This window comes from Homalodisca vitripennis, chromosome 7, assembly GCF_021130785.1.
Source record: "Homalodisca vitripennis isolate AUS2020 chromosome 7, UT_GWSS_2.1, whole genome shotgun sequence".
Lineage (NCBI taxonomy): Eukaryota > Metazoa > Arthropoda > Insecta > Hemiptera > Cicadellidae > Homalodisca > Homalodisca vitripennis.
Window position 1 is genome coordinate 88,360,363 of NC_060213.1, and position 18,346 is coordinate 88,378,708.

Here is an 18,346-nt window from a genome sequence, read left to right on the forward strand (position 1 = left end):
GAGTTATACATTTTTTTACAATTTAAAGGCTGCCATATTGGAATGAAGTGGTATACCAAGCTAGGCAAAGAACATGGCTGATAAGAAAATTTTTTCTGCCAGGTGTGAACTTGTTTCAACATTTCTTTCACCAGTATTTAATGATTGAAAAATTCTTATAGAATTTACATGCAATTAATACCTTGAAAAATCGTTCAAGATACAAAACATTATTAAGAACAAAAGGTGTGCAAAATGTAAAAGCCTTTCCTGAATGGTTTTAATTTTTTTTCTAGATCCACAAATAATGGAGTTTTGAGTTCTTTAAAAACTAAACATCCGTTATATTGGGGCAAAATGGCATACCGAGCTGGCATACAAACTTAGCTGAGATATCTACATGATAAAGTTTTGTACCGATTGTCAACTTGATTGGGCTAATTTTTGGGACAGCTCTATATATATAAATTTTTGAACAGGGGAGAGGTTTTAAGCTCATGTTCGGTGAAGTTATATGGAAATTTTGATTGCTTCATGAGGATGACTGCAATAAGCTCATTGGCCCCTTGAACCCTCTCAGTGGCTATGTCCTTGGGCCTGGCTGCTCTACGATAGATTCCACTCTACCTTCAATAGGGGCATTATTTCAAACCTTAAAACAAATAGCAAAATGTTCCCTTACATTCCTGAAATAAATTATAGTCATTGGAAACTACGCCTTGATAACTTGTTTCATATATATAATTCCTTCAAATCATCTTTCAATGAAGTCTTTGAGAGCACTTTGTCGGACCCTAATATAAACCAGGAAGCTTTCCACAGCACTTTTGAGTTGAAGTTTATGATTATTTGAAAAATTACAATATCCGGACTCAATCCTGCTCATTGCTCAAGACAGATTCCTGAAAAATATTTAATTATTGTATATTGGAGTTTTAAAGTTCTTTAATGATGATCGGTGATTTGAAACAAATCCAGAATTGAATGATTTGCATTAAGTATATACACTGTATGAATGTATAGTAACTTTCCCATTAAGTTTGTTGGCATTAAGTAACTTACTGGTATGAGAAAAGTGCAATTTCTATCAGTAAACTCTGATTACAATTTTAATAGAACGGACATTTTATATTGTTATGAAACAACTTACCATTGATGGATACTGTAGTTGGGGGACTAGGGCTAGTGTTCTTTCTAAGTCTTGTGGACCATGGTATAAAACTCTTCACCCTCGCGATGGGAGTGATTGAAGTCAGTCTAGGTACTGCTGTGCTTGAGGTTTCTGGAACTGGATTCTTGGCATCCACCAATGCAGGTTTTTGAGATGATCTAATACTGTCTGCTGGTGTTTTCAATGAGACCAGTGTCCATGCAGTAGCTGTTGGAGGTATATACATATCTGATGGTGAGGCATAAAAGTCTCCTTTGGGTTTCTTTCTTGAACTTGACTTGGTTGATGACTTTACATTGGATTTTTCTTGATTTTCATCAGCTTCAACATCAACATTCATTGGTGCTGTTGGCACAGGCTCTAACCCTTTCAGTTTGTTTGCCAATTGCTGTTTGAATGTAATGCTTGGTTTTATAATAGTAGTTGTCGAAGCTGTAGCCAATTTCCCAAGGATGTCAATTTTTGTGGGACCTGAATCAGTCGGATGAGGATGTTTATAAGACAACTGTTCAGGATCAGAAAATTTACTAGTTGTGCTTGTCTGTGCAATAGGTGTTGTTTGTGGTTCCGAATTCAACACAGGAACTGTATTTTTAGCCGTCTCTTCAATCATCTGGTTATCGTTTGCATTTGGATCAGTGCTTTCATTATGAGCCCTTTTCACAGAAGGCTTTTCTCTATATTTTTTTATTGTTTCGCCACCAACACCATTACTATTTATCACAGAATTCACACTTTGGTTCACCGACTCTTTGTTTACACCAACAGGGTCGATATTAATATTATCTATGCTATCTAAAGGTCTATTATTGTCATATTCACTTACACTAAAACTATTACTATCACTAATTCTACTTGTTGTACTTCTTCTTTCATCAGATGCTTCTGGTATTGAATCTTTACTTTTCTCTTTTGACTTAACATTGATGTTGTCTTTAAAGGGCTTTTCTATCCTCCCTGCCCCATTATGGTCTGTAGGAACTGTCACTAAATCGAGTATTTCCTTTTTGCCTTTTTCCTTCTTCTTTGACTCAAAGTTTTTCCATTCTGACTCTGTTTTATGACTTTCTGTAGAGCTGGCTATCGGATGAGGGTTGTTATCTTCTTTCTCTCCTTGAATATTGTCCTCCTCATCATAGGCAATCAATGTTGAGACTTGTTCAGAAGTGGAATTCGGGGGAAATATTTCTGATCTCTGAGAGCTAGACAGTCCTGTCTGATTATATTCATAGGAAATTAAATCATTCCTGTTTGTTCCACTTGTTGCATTACTTTTATCTGCAGAATCCTTGCTGGAAGTCTCTTTATCAATTGAGATTCTTCTATCGTAAGCTACAGAAGGGTGATCTTCATTCTTCAAACTCTGCACATTATTATCCTCTGGAATGGAAGGCACATCCCTGATGAAGGGTACTGCGGAGTCATGTGTTACGTCCCTGGTGCTCTCAGAGGGCGCTGACGGCGTAGTGGTAAAGTGTTGAAGAACCTCTGAGTGGATTGCCTCTTCCTGCTGTGTTTGTGTCAGGTTACTCCCTTTTCCCTCCGGATCCAAAGATCTCCTGGGCCGTCCTGCATGCCTGGACTCCACGAAGGCCCAAAGGACCACTGCAACACAGCAGCAAGGAACTATTGAGTAAAACATTTAACAAAATAATGTAATTTTAAAAAATCAACCTGAACTTAACAAAAACTAACCATAAACTAATTTAAATAGTATCCAATTAACTCAATACAGAAAAAGTAATTTAAAAATTGTAGTGGTTTTTAATGACATAGAATCAAGAACTTCAGCTGTCTTACAAATACAGAACATTTTGTTAATTATTTAACTATAAAGAAATTTATATGATCACTATTTCAAACAGTTATTTTATTTTGGGCAAAACTAATTTATGAATATGCTGGAGCTTATATTCATACAAAATTAAAATATCTTATTAGAACGGTCCATAAACCACAACAATTCTGATACTACTAAATAGTTAACTACATCACTGCATATTTACATTCTAAAGCCTCTTCTGATAGCTCTAGAGATCCATATTTGTGGTTATTGTGGATCATCCCTCTGAACAGATATATTAAAACACCTCCCAGGCATATCTTTCGATAAAATTTTCTAGAAGTTACATTTATCTACAGACACATGGAAAGTATGATATATGCTTGCTTTTGTCTTTATTCTGATTGAAACAAATTGTGGCTTTGCCAACATCACTTACACTAGCCATCTAGTTATGAACTGAGTGATTTTCTTCACTTAGTATAAGAAGCAGAGAAAAACCATCATTACATTAGTTGTAAATAACCTTTACTCTCGCTTCCAGAGTGACAGGATATTTAAGATGGGTAAGGTTCAAGGAGGGGCCACCTCCTGTTAAGATTCATGAGGAGTGATAGAGGACACTATATCTCAGTGATATCACCTTGGAAGAAGGAAAGGCTAGCTCTGTTTTAGCCTATTCAAATCAAATGGGTATGGATCAATATTCCCTCAAGTTTAGGCTAGCATCATCCTTTAACACTAAAGGAATTCCACCCACTCCAACTAACAAATCATCCTCCAGAGTTAAGTAGACCTATTGACCAACTCTTTCATCCCAATATCTCGACATTTTTGGTTAGCTCCTAGACATCACAAGTTTGCTTAGATGTAGGTAACACATTGGTTTTTGCTGTACCCAATGTAGGTTGAAGTGAAAGGTATAAACCAGCCAGAAGTGACAATATGTATCAAATATGATTTAGGAAATCCATTTATGCTATGCTTATATAACATAGTCCAGCCAATGATAATTTTCCCATGATTTTATCCCATACAGCGATTTTCATACGAATTTGGACTTAGGTTTTAATTGTCCTCTATTTCAAAGTCTACCCTGTGCCGGGGTTTGCTTTTTTCCAGGGGTGGATAAACAGAATGAATGGAGAGGATAAATTGTTGGTTTTCAGCCAAAATTACACGTTTTCAGACGGTTTATCGTGAATAACTGGGAAAATGTGCATTTAATCAAAATACCTGTAGAATTCAAAATTATAATATGGTTTTTTTTTACCTGAAAACTGAAAATTTCACTCGAGAATAAGTCGAAAAGTATTGACTTTCAGGAGAACTTCATAGAACAAAAGTTTTTTAGAATATTAGTAAATTTATCGATTTCCGCACTTATTTATAATGAAAAATTGTTCGTCCCCGAGAAGGGGTGGCATACACTCCCAGGGAAAAAGCAACCCCGGGCACAGGGTATACTTTGAAAAGAGCACAATTAGAACCGAAACTCAAATGTTTATGAAAATTGGTGCTGTGTGGGATAAACAGAGTTTACGCAGTTTTACAGCTGACTAACAGAACTAAAGTGAATATAGTACATATTCATATTTTTCAAACAGTATATAAGTGTTTAGAACTTGTTTCTTATCCAACCATAATAAATGATGTATAGTGTTAAAGATAAGCTTTGAGTATTTATAAAATCACATGGTAACACTGATGAGGCCAGGCCTTAATTAAGAATTTTCGTGTTTTAATAATTCCTTACTGAAGGTTAGACATTTTTATCTTGAGTACTTAATTATTTGAGAGATCAGTAGTCCTTAGTATATTACTGTAAGCCTTGAAAACATATTCATTACCTCATATAAAGAGAAAGTATGCTACCTGCATGAAACAACTTACTTACTTACTTAGGAGCAATGAATGAGGTTAGGTTTTAGTAACCAACATAACCCACTAGCGCGATCTCGGTTCTTTGAGTTAAAAACTCACTCAGCTCAACCCTTGATTATGAAACCGTCTGAGGTTCCAGAATGTTTCATAATCAAAGGTCTTCTCTCTAACGAAGTCATATTCTCTAAGAGTAGCGTGACTCGTCACGCAGCAATATAGCGTCACGTCATGCGTCATGCACTACGCCTAGCAGACAATGTCACGTCCTGCATATGGCTCAGTGAACCAGTAGCGTTAAAGTCATGGTCCACATACACACGAGACAATCTGAGTGCTCCTCAAGACGCAGCAGCCAGGTCAACTAGCGGGCGAACGTCACCAGCAAAACTGCATTGTTCTAGGGTTCCGGAACTGATCCTGACCTAGCACGGATCCAGTACTTTGTAGACCATGCCAAATTAATTTAGCTCAGACTCGTGCAACTGTGTACTCTTGTCTCATGGTGAAATTATCTCAAAGCAAATTTCTTGTGGATAAATATATAGCCTAATAATTTCAACAATGGATTTAAAAGTTATAATTAATTTCTAGAAGTACGGTTTCAGTTTTTAAGGGAATCGCTAAAGGTATATCTAAACATTATTTTACAGAACCCATGTGCTGGTTTTGGCCAAATTTAGCACGTAAGGTTTCGTGATGAGTTACAGCGCGTGTGATCTTTTCCACGCGAATTTATTTCATACAGCTCGCCACTACAAGCAACCCTCACCGGACGCCATATTTAGGAACATTTCAAACCTTGGATAAGAAGCAGTAGAACAACTGTTAAGTTTAATTATGGATTTTCGTACTATATCAAAATCTATCATTAAAATTCGTTTTCAGCCCTATTCGTCTGTTTCACTATGTGATACAAAAATATTTCACTGGATCAACTTTTCTCAGCGATAACCAACGTCCAGGCGTCGACGGCGCTGTTGGTGGGCTTTAGCGCGACTAGCGGATTCTGTTCAATGCCCTACTTCAGTGACACGTCTAGGCTTGAATTGTATTTTGTACTACCTCCTTTGTAAAATTAGTAAGTATGATTATAAAAAAGCAGAATTAATTGATAAAAACAAGTTAAGAATTTGTGATGTGAACGTAACAAATACGGCTTTAAATGCCAGAGGCAAAAAAGCTAAGTAAGAAGGAAAGTAAAATAAGATCAAACATGTTTCAAATGGCGAGATATTGACTATTATAAAATATTAAATTCTGGTAGTAGCAGTTTGACTTTACTGAGAATAAACCTTGAACCCCTATGTTCGGGTAATATTGTTGTTCTTGCGTATGTAGTGAGCCCTATGATACAAAATAGTCTGTTCAGAGTTTAAATCCATTTAAATCGTTTCCTCATTTTTATGAATCAAATTTAAAATGAGCCACAGTTTGGTCAATATAACAAACACCACGTGATTAATAGTTTTCCGTAATATAACTCATTTATAATCCCTGTTTCTATTGTTTGCCTCTGGCTAGTGCACAACCAAAACGTTTAAAGTGGAACAAATTTTTTCATTGTATGCAATATCTTCTGTGTTTGCTGCTTTTATTGTGATACATAATGAAAGTTTATAGTAATGAATTTTCCAAATCATTAAACATTTCAATTTAGAAAAAAATTAAAAACGTTAAGTAGTAAAAATGTGCCCGGATTATTAAAAAACATTGTTCCTTAGTTTAACTGTTAAAATTGTTAACACATATTTTATAAAACATTCTGAACACCCTAATGTTATAAAAATACCGTTGTCGAGATTTCTTCAATAAAACAACCGAGGCACTCTGGGATCAGAAGAGTCCTGGAATTTGGAGGCCGACTCTCCTCCCCATTACAGTGGCGTAACAATGGGAGATGAGGGGGGAATAGAACCCCTCTGAAAAGCACTAACATTTTTAAAGGATGTATACAGTAATCACATTGGGTTTAAATACAACAGTTAAATGTTTTACTTTGAATTAGGCCTATATAATTAATTTGAATTTAGAATTATTCAGATTTATCCCACTCTCTCCGGAGTGGTGTTCTTTGCAATCAGATCCACCCCTTCCCCCAAAGCTATGTCGTAGTTACGTTACTGCTCCCCTAATCGTTTAATGAAACTAATACTATTATCTACAATAGTATATTTTCACTAATAACTTTTGTATTGCATCAAATTATTTCATGCATTGTTAGTTTTCAAAACTCAAATAAAAACTTGATTCAGATATGATTCTTTCTCACCTAACCCTAAGAGTGCAATTAAAATTCCTTAAATCGCAATCTCAATAGGTTCAACAACGGGCAGGCTCTTACATCGAATCGTGGAACTTCAAAGCAGTAACGGAGTATCCTACCGGTAGTACTTAGACCATACATTTAACTTCTCAGACACAACCCCCTTGTGTATTATACAAATATTAATATCAATATAAAAAAGTACCGAAATAAAACTATACGTTAGTTGAAATCCGATGATAACCACCACCTCATTTGTTAATATTTTGTATGCTTCCAAAGTTTACTAATTTTATCACAGCTGAACTCCGATTTTGAGATATTGCCATGGGAAATCGCCACTCAGATAAGATATTAAACAGTTCGCATTGGTCATGCAATAGCATAGCTTGCGCGATACTAGATTGATCGAGATGACATCTAGTGACAGAAGAAGTTTCTAATATGATCAGAACAGATCTTAGGAATCTCGAACCGGTAAACTCAAGATAAAAATCCTGTTATTTTTTTAAGTATTTAAACGATGAACTACAAATCTTGTTTTCTCAATAACAAATTAATTTTTATACTTGAAACGTTTCGTTGCGTACCAAACATACATTTTTAAAAGGAGGCATCTCTTATAATTTTACGGGTAAAATAAGGTAAGTCTTTTTTGCTTGTACAAATTATGTGAGTTGTTTCAAATAAATGACATTATTAATTTTCATTGTCAATTATATTACTTAAATAATATTAATATTAAATTTTGTTCGACCTGCGACACGCATAAAGCAATTTTAAATTCATAGACAAGAGAGAAACGAGGCTATTTCATGATTTCGTAATATTTTTATATAAGAGGTTAGGACAGGTTAAATTATTTCTTGCCTGAATTACAAGACATTTCTCACGGATGCATTAGGTGAAAGAAATGCTCTAAGTTGAGTATTTCCGCAACTTTTTCTATCGAAAGGTGCCCGGTAAATGACAGACTGGTGAGTCAGGTTTAGTCGGAAGTGGTCGACCGACTGCCCACTCAGTCGGAATCCGAGAACCTTCACCACAACGGCTGGAGGTTGCGAGTACTGGGTCAAAACTGGTTTCCTTCTAGATACATGCGGCCCAACATCTGATTTGGACCTGGGCTTACTTGTAGGAGAACCGGTCTTGCAAAACATCTCCACTGAGAGCATCGTTCTGTCCAGTTATCGTTCGTTATTCACTGCCGATCCATTACAAAATATGATCTGTTAAATATTTGTTGTGGCATTGAAAATATCAATATTTATCCACCTAACCTTGCTATTTTGATTTTAGTGAGAAGGAAAAGTGAAATATGTATTACTATCTAGATGCACTGTAAGGATAATCGCGGAGAGTTTCAATTCTAAGAACACTTTTCAAATTAAAGCATACATGCTGGCAGATATCATCATTAGCTTCGTTTCAATCGTGAGCTTTTTAGACAGAATTTCAAGTAAGGAGGTGGTGTCTTTATTGTCTACTACACTATCTACGAACTTAACGGACTGCTCGATTCTTGTTCCACCACAATAAACTGAAACACGCGTGTAAAGGGGAAAAGGAGCAGAAAAATAATGATAGAAATAATGCTGGTATCCACAATATGAACCCCTTTAATTTCCTCATACGATTGGGTGTTCGGCTAGCCTTTACAGGAAGTGTGATGGAGCCCTTATATTAACCAAACGAGGAAACGTCCCAGGAATGCCACACGTGAGATTTGTAGACAACTGACTTCGCGCAGCCCTAGAAGCTCTGGTGGTTACTTGAATTATGGATTTCAGGCCAAGGCCTTCGAATCAACCAAAAAAACCTTCGAGACTAGAAGTCTACAACACTGTTAGAACTTCTCCAAGCATTCTATTAGAATAACAATGGATTTTGATGAATTAATTCTCATTATTCAAACCACTTGAGAATTTTAAACGTTAAGTATCCTTTTTTATCTATTCTTTTTTCAATAAATGAGAGGCCGATCCCTCTTTTAAGCATTATTCTGTCCGTCCTCAAGGGCCACTAGCCTCTGCGAGGATCCTACCAAACGGATAAGGGGGAGAGTTGATACAGTACAAGGTCGATTGTACTGATAAAAAATTGTAATGGTGGTATCTACCTCAGGTCCAAAGTTCGACGTCTTACTTTACTCGGCCATCGGCACTCCCAATATGGTATAAAATATACAATGGTTTTAACACCAACGAACATAGTACATGGTATCATATCGCTTGAGCATTTGTCCTGTATTTACTCGGATATAAGGTATTAATACTTAAACGTTGTATACTTCAATATACGAGGTCCTTTGAAAAAATTCCTTTCTTGCGGTAGTTCCTTTGAAATAGCCTTCTCATATTGTAGTCTTTGAGCCAGGTAAATGCAGAAAACCGAATACGTCAAAGTTGCTAAACACTGCTAGGGGCGCACTCACATCTTCATTTTTGGGGAGATGACTGTATTTTTAATTAATTTTCATCAATATATCCTTAATCACTTTATTGGTTTGTAGTTTTATACTGAGCAAAACACATACCAGCAAATTTCACAGATAACCAATAATACACGAATTGAAATAAAAAATTATTATTCTTTAGTATAATTAAATTATGCCCATTGGGTTCACTCTGGCTTTGGCGTGTCGGACGGAAAACCGAAGAGTTGCCAATTATGTGCAACCAACCTCTGCTTTATCGGTAGGTTACTTTTCCTAGTGTAATAGACCCATACCTGGCAAATTCTGTTGTGGATAGGCAAGGCGATATTTAAAAAAGAATTTTTAATTTCGGGAGCATTCATCCCCCCAATCCCACCACAGGATACAGTCCTGCTGAACTAAAAAAAAGAATTTCTAGTTTCAGGAGCATTCGTCCTCCCTACTCCCACCACAGGATACACTACTGCTGAACTAAAAAAGAATTTTAAACTTCAGGAGCTTTCACCCCCCCCCCACTCACACCACAGGATACACCCCTGCTGAACTAAAAACCGAATTTTGAATTTCAGGAGCATTAATCCCCCCTACTCCCATCACAGGATACACCCCTGCAGAACTAAAAAAGAATTTTAAATTTCGGGAGCATTCATCCCCCCTACTCCCACCACACGATACACCCCTGCTGAACTAAAAAAGAATTTTGAATTTCGGGATCATTCACCCCCCCCTACTTCCACCACAAGATACACCCCTGCTGAACTAAACAAGAATTATAAATTTCCGGATCATTCATCCCCCCTACTCCAACCACACGATACACCCCTGCTGAACGCATAGCAGTTTACACCTCAGAGTTGCGGTCGTGCGAAACCCAAGCGGCTTGCGAGAGAACCAGGGAACGCGTTCACGTTATGCAAGCTCGCTATTTAACGCGCTCTGAGCAACAAACACTTCACCTCGCTCGCGCTCCCGTCTCTCGTCCGCCTGTAGTTGTATAACGTAAGTCTGGTACCAGTTAACCAACACTGCTTCTTAACAGTTCACCGTTTTTGTTATACTTTGAATATTTTTCAATGCTGTTTAGAGCATTTCAAATTCTTTTCAAATTATTATTCATAAGAAGTTAGATGATGATGGAATACGAAAACCGCAAAATAGAAAACTACACGTAGGCAGAGCTTTAGCGAAACCTATCACTCGTGGGGTTGGAACAATATAATTGTATGTCTGTCTATCTGTCTGACGGAACGATACTCGAAAACGAACTGACCTATAGACTCGAAATTGTGTACAGAACGTCATTCCTATATGAATGAACACTGAGTTCGATTATGGTGCATGTCACTCCTTGGGATTTGGCTGAGCGCTAGTAAATATGTTTACATTGGTTTTACGGGTAACCATGATGTCAAAAATAAAATAGCAGAATAAATAAACTTGTAAATAAACTCAATACACCCATAATAGATTTAATCACTGATATTTTAACACACGTAGCTTAACTATCTCAACATGTACAAAATCATTTTATAGTGGCTTGATTTACAGACTTTTATTATTTAAACACTGCTATGAAACCCAATTGAATGAACAAAAAAGAATGTAAATAAAATAGGAGTACGCCACACCACGTGCCACGTAGCTACGGTTACTTGCAACTTTTTAATGGCTATAGCTCATTTCATTCTCAAGATATTCTATGGCCAGATAAACGGAGAGACAATCATACAGAAAAAATATATCATACAGAAGTTACATCCCCCGTCATACAAAAAGTCAATTCTGCCAGCCGACTGAGGGATAGATAGGTTTCAATGACGCTCAGCCAAATTCCATGTTTGGACATATGATGAGGTTTCATGCAAAATTTACAACATAAGATGAATTTTTCCCGAGATTCTTCCTACTCGATACACTCACATTTTTCCTTATGTTGGGTTTCATAGCGATGTTTAAATGTAATAGCCTACACACTGAGTCAGCAAAAGATGGTTATGTATAGGTGAGGATAGTTAGGCTACATGTGTTGATAAGTCACATTTAAAATCTCATGATTCTGCTAAATTTTTACAAATGTATTTATTCCGCAATTTTCTCTTTGCAATCATGGTTACCCATAAGAACAATATAAAAATATTCGCTAACACTCAGCCAATAATCATAATGTATACCTAACTTTAACAACATAATGTAAAATAATCCGTGCTTTAATTTGCTAGTATATTGCTGGATTTACATTATTCTTAGAATGCGAATGTATGAAATGAAGCGAAAAGATGTTAGTTCTAAAACATATTAATGACAAGGATAAAAAACATTAAGTTCGTCTTAAAACTGTAAGTTTTTATAATTCCATAAAAGCATCAACGTAATTACAAAGATTTTGATAAAATATATATTTAATATTAATTTTAGTTCTTAGGCTTACGGTTACGGTATTATGGCTATATCAATCCATTTTCCGAATCACGCCTTGTCGAAACACTGCTGATACAATTAAAATCTTGAAATAATTTGGCCTTCCTGGCAAGAGGCTTTCTTCAATCTTCATATGATAATATGAAAGTAGTTTATATAAATGTACTAGACAATGTTCAAGATTGTGTGGTATGTTTTCAAAGTTTAATAAAATATCCACTGAATAAATGTCTGAATTAAACAGGGACTTGTACAAACATCAACTAAACAATCTACTTTTCACAATGCAACTTATAAGGATATGGTGCTGAGGCCAAACAATGCGCCAAGGCGGTTCCTGCGAGCGGAGGTCGCGGAGGAGAGGCACGAGGTCGCAGTACAATCACAAATCCACCTCACACATAACCTCATAGGACGTGCCTGGGTGGCTCATGTTCGAGCTCGAACCCACCCAAAAATACTGTGTGTGCTCTTCTACACTCTAGCCATTCTAAGTTGGCCTCTTGGCACTGCTTAATGGAAAGTGAAATTTCAACGTCTCTAACAAATTTCACACATAACCTCAAATACGTGCGTGGGTGACTGTTGTACAAGCTCGACCCACGCAAAGATACTGTGCTCTTCTACACTCTGGCCATTCTAATTTGGCCTCCTGGCACTGCTTACATGGAAGGAGAAATTGCAAAGTCTCTAACAATTTCACACATAACCTCAAACACGTGCCTGGGTGACTATTGTACAAGCTTCGACCCACGCAAAAATACTGTGCTCTTCTACACTCTAGCCATTCTAAGTCTGCCTCCTGGCACTGCTTACTGGAATGGAGAAATTGTAACGCCTCTAACAAATTTCACACATAACCTCAAATACGTGCGTGGGTGACTGTTGTACAAGCTTGACCCAACGCTAAAATACTGTGCTCTCTGCTACACTCTCTGGCATTCTAAGTCTGCCTCTGGGCACTGCCTGCTGTGAAGGTGAAATTGTAACGCCTCTAACAAATTTCACACATAACCTCAAATACGTGCGTGGGTGACTGTTGTACAAGCTCGACCCACGCAAAAATACTGTGCTCTTCTACACTCTGGCCATTCTAAGTTGGCCTCCTGGCACTGCTTAATGGAAGGTGAAATTTCAACGTCTCTAACAAATTTCACACATAACCTCAAATACGTGCGTGGGTGACTGTTGTACAAGCTCGACCCACGCTAAAATACTGTGCTCTTCTACACTCTGGCCATTCTAAGTTGGCCTCTGGGCACTGCTTAATGGAAGGTGAAATTGCAACGTCTCTAACAATTTTCACACAAAACCTCAAATACGTGCCTGTGTGACTATTGTACAAGCTTGATCCACGCAAAAATACTGTACTCTTCTACACTCTAACAATTCTGTCTGCCTCTGGACACTGCTTAATGGAAGGTGGAATTACAAAGTCTCATGCACTATGATGCAACCAAGTTTCGTCAGGGGAAGCGACCAGCGAAGTAGACAGAAATAGACTTAGGAATGTTGAAAGGATTGGGTCTGATGATGTCTCTACATTGTTGTCATATTATGCAATAGCCAGAGGTAAAAGTAGAACGACTTTGGTGTAGAGATCCGTGTGTAATATTCATCGTTTGCAGAGGTGAAAACACTAAGAATATAAGGGGTTGTATTCATTCAATCATTACAAAACACTAATAAACACCATAAAATGTTACTATCTGATCAAATGATTAAACAATTATTTTGTTTCAAAAATTAGGTGTACGATTTGCACAGAGTAAAAAAAATCATCGTATCGAATTGGGAGAATAGCTAGTCTGGATTATTTTAACTTTACCTTCCTAGTGGATTTTACTATTCTACAATACTTAAAGAACGTGGTCAAATATTTATGAACTCCCAAAAAATTGATTAATATATATTTCTTTAATGGCAACGGCGTATTCAGGTTCGGGGTGCAGTGCATCTCTCCCCATAATTATACAAGAAAAGTAATAGTATCTCTTAACAAGGATGTACTTTTACATTCTTCTGAAAAAATGCACTGCTTGTGGGGTGACGCATTTGCTTACTGTACTTGCAGCCTGTTACAAGAACATACAACACTAGATATAAACGATAGGGTCAACAGTAAGCATACCCGTGCATCATGTTGTGATATTCCAATTATAGTATTTACTTGAGCTTAAATTTTTCAGCTTTATTGTTTGAGGAGACTTCCTTTATTGTTATTATAAACACAACAAAGGACAATAAATAACGTACAAATAAAACTGTCACTCACAGAATAAGCAAAACACTATTCCAAATTTGAGGAAACCCTAAAGACAAAATTTCAAATGATAATAAATCAGGAATTTATGAAATTGGATGCGATGACTGTGACAAAATTTATATTGGACAAACAAAAAGAACATTAAAAAACGATTTAAAGAACATTTATCGCACAAAAAATATGGAAAAATATGCTGTAGCCAAACACTGAATCGAATCGGGACACAGAACATTAATTACAAATCTAAAATTAATAAAAGAAGTAACAAAACCAATGATTTAAATGATTCGGAAACACTACACATAAACATAAATAAAAAAAAGAAAAACACTTAAACAATGAAGAAGGCCTTATTGAAAATTCCAGTCTTCTTTCTTCTCAAATTTAAGAAAATTATACTGCAGTCATATTTGATTTTTCATATGGACTGAAATATTTAAAAAAAATTATTTGCATATTTACACCATATGGTAATTTAATTGTAATAAAAATAGTGTAAATATTTATTTGTGGAGTCGCCTGATGATGAAACCTTTGGTTTCGAAAGTCCTCGTAAAAAAAAAACAATAATAAGGAAAAGTATTGCATTATTTACATTTAGTAGTATTTACAACAAGAAACACATATAACATTGTAGATTATAGATATGTTGCTTCGACTTAAATCTTTTTAAATTCAGATTCAGTGTATCTCGGACAAGTTGAATCTAGAAATTTGTTAGGTCCCTAGGAACTACGTTTTGGGATTTCGTCAGTGAGAACAGCCACTCATACAAGATTTACTATAAGAGTAGGGATAGTATTGTTGTTGATTTACTAACACATAGTAGAGAGGGACATGTAGTATACAAAGCCAGAAACGATTCTTTAACCAATTCCACTGAATCTCTTCTAGAAACTCTGATCAACACCTGTTCAATACAATAAATATTGAACATAAAATGACATGAAATTCTCCCCCCCCCACCCTCCAATGAAATATGAGATGATGGATTTGGCCCCCAAAGTCAATTCCTAGACACGCCAATGTTCACTGTACGGCCCCTCCTCTTTTACAAAACCTTGGCGCGCCATTTTATGAAATTATAATTCTGCCAGTCAGTCATCAGAGCCAGCAACGGTGTGGAGGAGGGTGTTTTTTGCAAGGACGGCTCTAGTATATAAAGTCTACTGATAAACATGGATCTGACATTTGGTATTTATGTTATCAGTAGCAAAAACATAATATTTTTTTACTACTGGCAGAAAACAACCTGTGATGGTATCGATTTTTAATTACATGATGTGATTATGGTCATTTTATCTAATACAAAAGGCTCGAATAATAGGTGAACTTGTAATTAGAAATTTTGTAACTGATTTTTATGTAGCCAAATTTTTATAGTCATATTATTGGATCGTATACCAGTGTAAAATGGCCAACATCATGTAATGAATTAATTACCCTCCTCTTCATCCTCGCAATGCATTGGGCTCAAATTCAATAGTCTCGCAGAGTTAAAGATAATGATAAATTAAGTGAATAGTTGAATAAATTATTTTTAGAGCAATTATGGAACTGACCACATAAAATGTTGTATTAGTATTAGTAGTATTAATAGTTATTCTTGTTCTGAAATCAATCATCAAAAACTCTTGAGGGTATCAAGAGACACTTTGCTCTGGTACAATATTCTAATTTTTTGTCCCCCTGTAATTTTTTGGTTGCACTTCTGCATTATTTCGCTTATACTACTACAAACGGTATAACTTTACGTTTATTGCCTGCGAGTTTTTTTTAAGAATTTCTTATTTTTACTACGCAAATTTGGAGTTAAGAAGCTCTCTCTGACACTTAACCTAAGGCTCAACGGTTCAAAGGTGACTTGTGAACCACCACCAATCGCAAAGAATAAGGTTGTTCAGTCTCCGGTTGATTTGTAAAGTCGAGCACATAACGGCCTATCGAAGATTTTCAAAAAGAGGGTGGGCAACTCCTTAAATAACCAGTTCAGGAAGTCAACGCGGAAAATCCAACTAGTACAATCTTCAGAGGATGTTAGAGAGATCTAGTGTACACGCGGTGTTGTAAAGAAGATAATGCGCGTCCATTTCACCACGTTCCCACGGCCACTGGTCCATAAATTGCGCATACATGTTGGGAGTCATTAGAGGAGGAGTCGCCGCGGGATATATCCAATTTAACCGGTGCTGCAGTATGATAATGGAGATGCCAACTCATTATCGACCGGTTCCATCGATCCAAGGTCGCATCGATCATCGATTACTGCTAGTCATTGTTATCTCTGCGCTCTCTTGTCGGATCTCGAGATCGTGTGAAGGGCTATGTCACGTTGTGTGTAGGGTAAGAGGGGTGGGGGGGGGAGTCACGACATGTTGATGTTGAACCGTACAAGTCACGAAGACATAACGTGGCTTTCAAGAAGTAATAACAATTAATATTGTTTGTGAAATATATTACTGCCAACTCGTTTCTTTTTTTCGCATTTGAATTCAGTTCCGACTAATATGAGCAATACTTTAACATTGTTGAGAATTTTGCTTAGTGCCAACAACGTAAACTGAGCCGATTAAGGATGAAAATAGAAAGGGAAGGATGTAAATTGGCACCTACAATCCTGATCGTTATAAACTCATCTTACTCCCACGCGTGGTATGGTGGACGGATTACCTTAACCCGTGCAGCCTCTGGAGCTCTGTTGTTCTTTCGTCAAATATGAACATCATATAAGTACTATGGAGCACCCGATCCTCTGGGTATCGGAGCACATCATGTCAAGAGTTCTACAATTTTCGGAGATTTCCAACATTCCAACAACAGGGTACGAGATATCTTTTTGGTTTTCCTAGGAACATGACATAAGACGCGGCCGAAGTCACAATCAACATTTTTCCATTGTTAATCCTAGTAAACAATGCAAAACTAAAATATTTGGCGGACTGTTCGTTTAGACCCTTGTTTATGTTCCCATTTATTTGCAATTTGAAGGTTGTCCAATCAACTTTAGGCTTGGAAAATATTTTGATTGTTAAATTCAATGCTCTTTAAGATCACTTCACTGAATATAGAAAAAGTATAATTTTTTTCTGATGATTCCATGTGAAATTACAGGCAATTAATTCATTTGGGAAATTTGGGCATTTTGTAGGTAAATAAAAACGGCTAAAGACAAAGATGTGAAATTCGTACGCCATGTACATGTGTTACGGCTTGAGAGAGTGACATGTTTTTATGTATGGAAATTTAGTTGCGCTAAGGAAAACATATTTTAAAACAATTAATTTTTTAAAGATATATTTAATTTTAAGGAATATAATTTTCTTAATTCACATATGAATGAAAACATGTCACTCAATGCAGGTATAAACTTATGTAGATACATTGGATATAATATATACTGCAACATTCACAACTAATAATAATTAAAGTGGTGTTTTTTGTTAGAAGAAATCTAAAATAAGCAAGGCATAATCAGAATATTGAAATACCATAAACATTTCCCATTAATAATTACGCTTATAACTTTATTTCATTTGGAGTTCACTTACTCTACGGCAAGTAAAGCGATTTTTAATAATTTTGTATTGTAATAATCACTACATTTGATAAATTTGATAAGGCTTTTGATCTGAAATAGATAGCTAAATAAAAAGCCTAGCTAAGTGTTGCAAAATTGCATCACAGAAAGTAAGATATATTGCAGGCATATGATTTGCTTATATTGTAGATGTGTCGTAAAATGGATTCTTTATAGATTTAATGCCACCGTGATCAAAATAAAAATCAATGTTTTTGATCTTACCTGCATAAATGAATACCTCGGATGTCTTCATATGGTTCGATAATCGAACTCAGGTTGAGCTGTGGTCATCCTAGCGTATCTGTAAAACATACGAATTTATTATACATTAGTTTAATAACACAAACACTTTTATTATAAAAAATAAAATAATTATATTTAAATTTTCGTACATATCTCAGTGAAAATATAAAATGCAAAAATATCGTCTGTCCTGATTGACAAATACCTTTATAATTTATAATTTTACACATAAAAAGGTCTTATTGTATACGTTTGTGATAGTTGAGATTAAGCGCATATTTTACTTTTCCTACAAGGGTAAACAAATGATTATGCAATTATT

The 18,346-nt window shown here is 36.0% G+C and overlaps 1 protein-coding gene across 4 annotated transcripts in view; it reads right to left on the reverse strand.

Annotated features, from left to right (window-relative positions):
- Positions 1-18,346, reverse strand: part of LOC124366037 (mucin-17-like) — a 99,316-nt gene that overhangs the window by 27,784 nt on the left and 53,186 nt on the right. For all 4 annotated transcript variants that reach the window (XM_046822244.1, XM_046822245.1, XM_046822242.1 and 1 more), the window contains 2 exons: positions 18,004-18,082; positions 1,130-2,755 (listed from right to left, as the gene is read on the reverse strand). In XM_046822244.1, coding sequence (XP_046678200.1) covers positions 1,130-2,755; positions 18,004-18,034 — 1,657 coding nt within the window. In that variant the 5' untranslated portion in view covers positions 18,035-18,082. The remainder of the gene's footprint in view (positions 1-1,129; positions 2,756-18,003; positions 18,083-18,346) is intronic.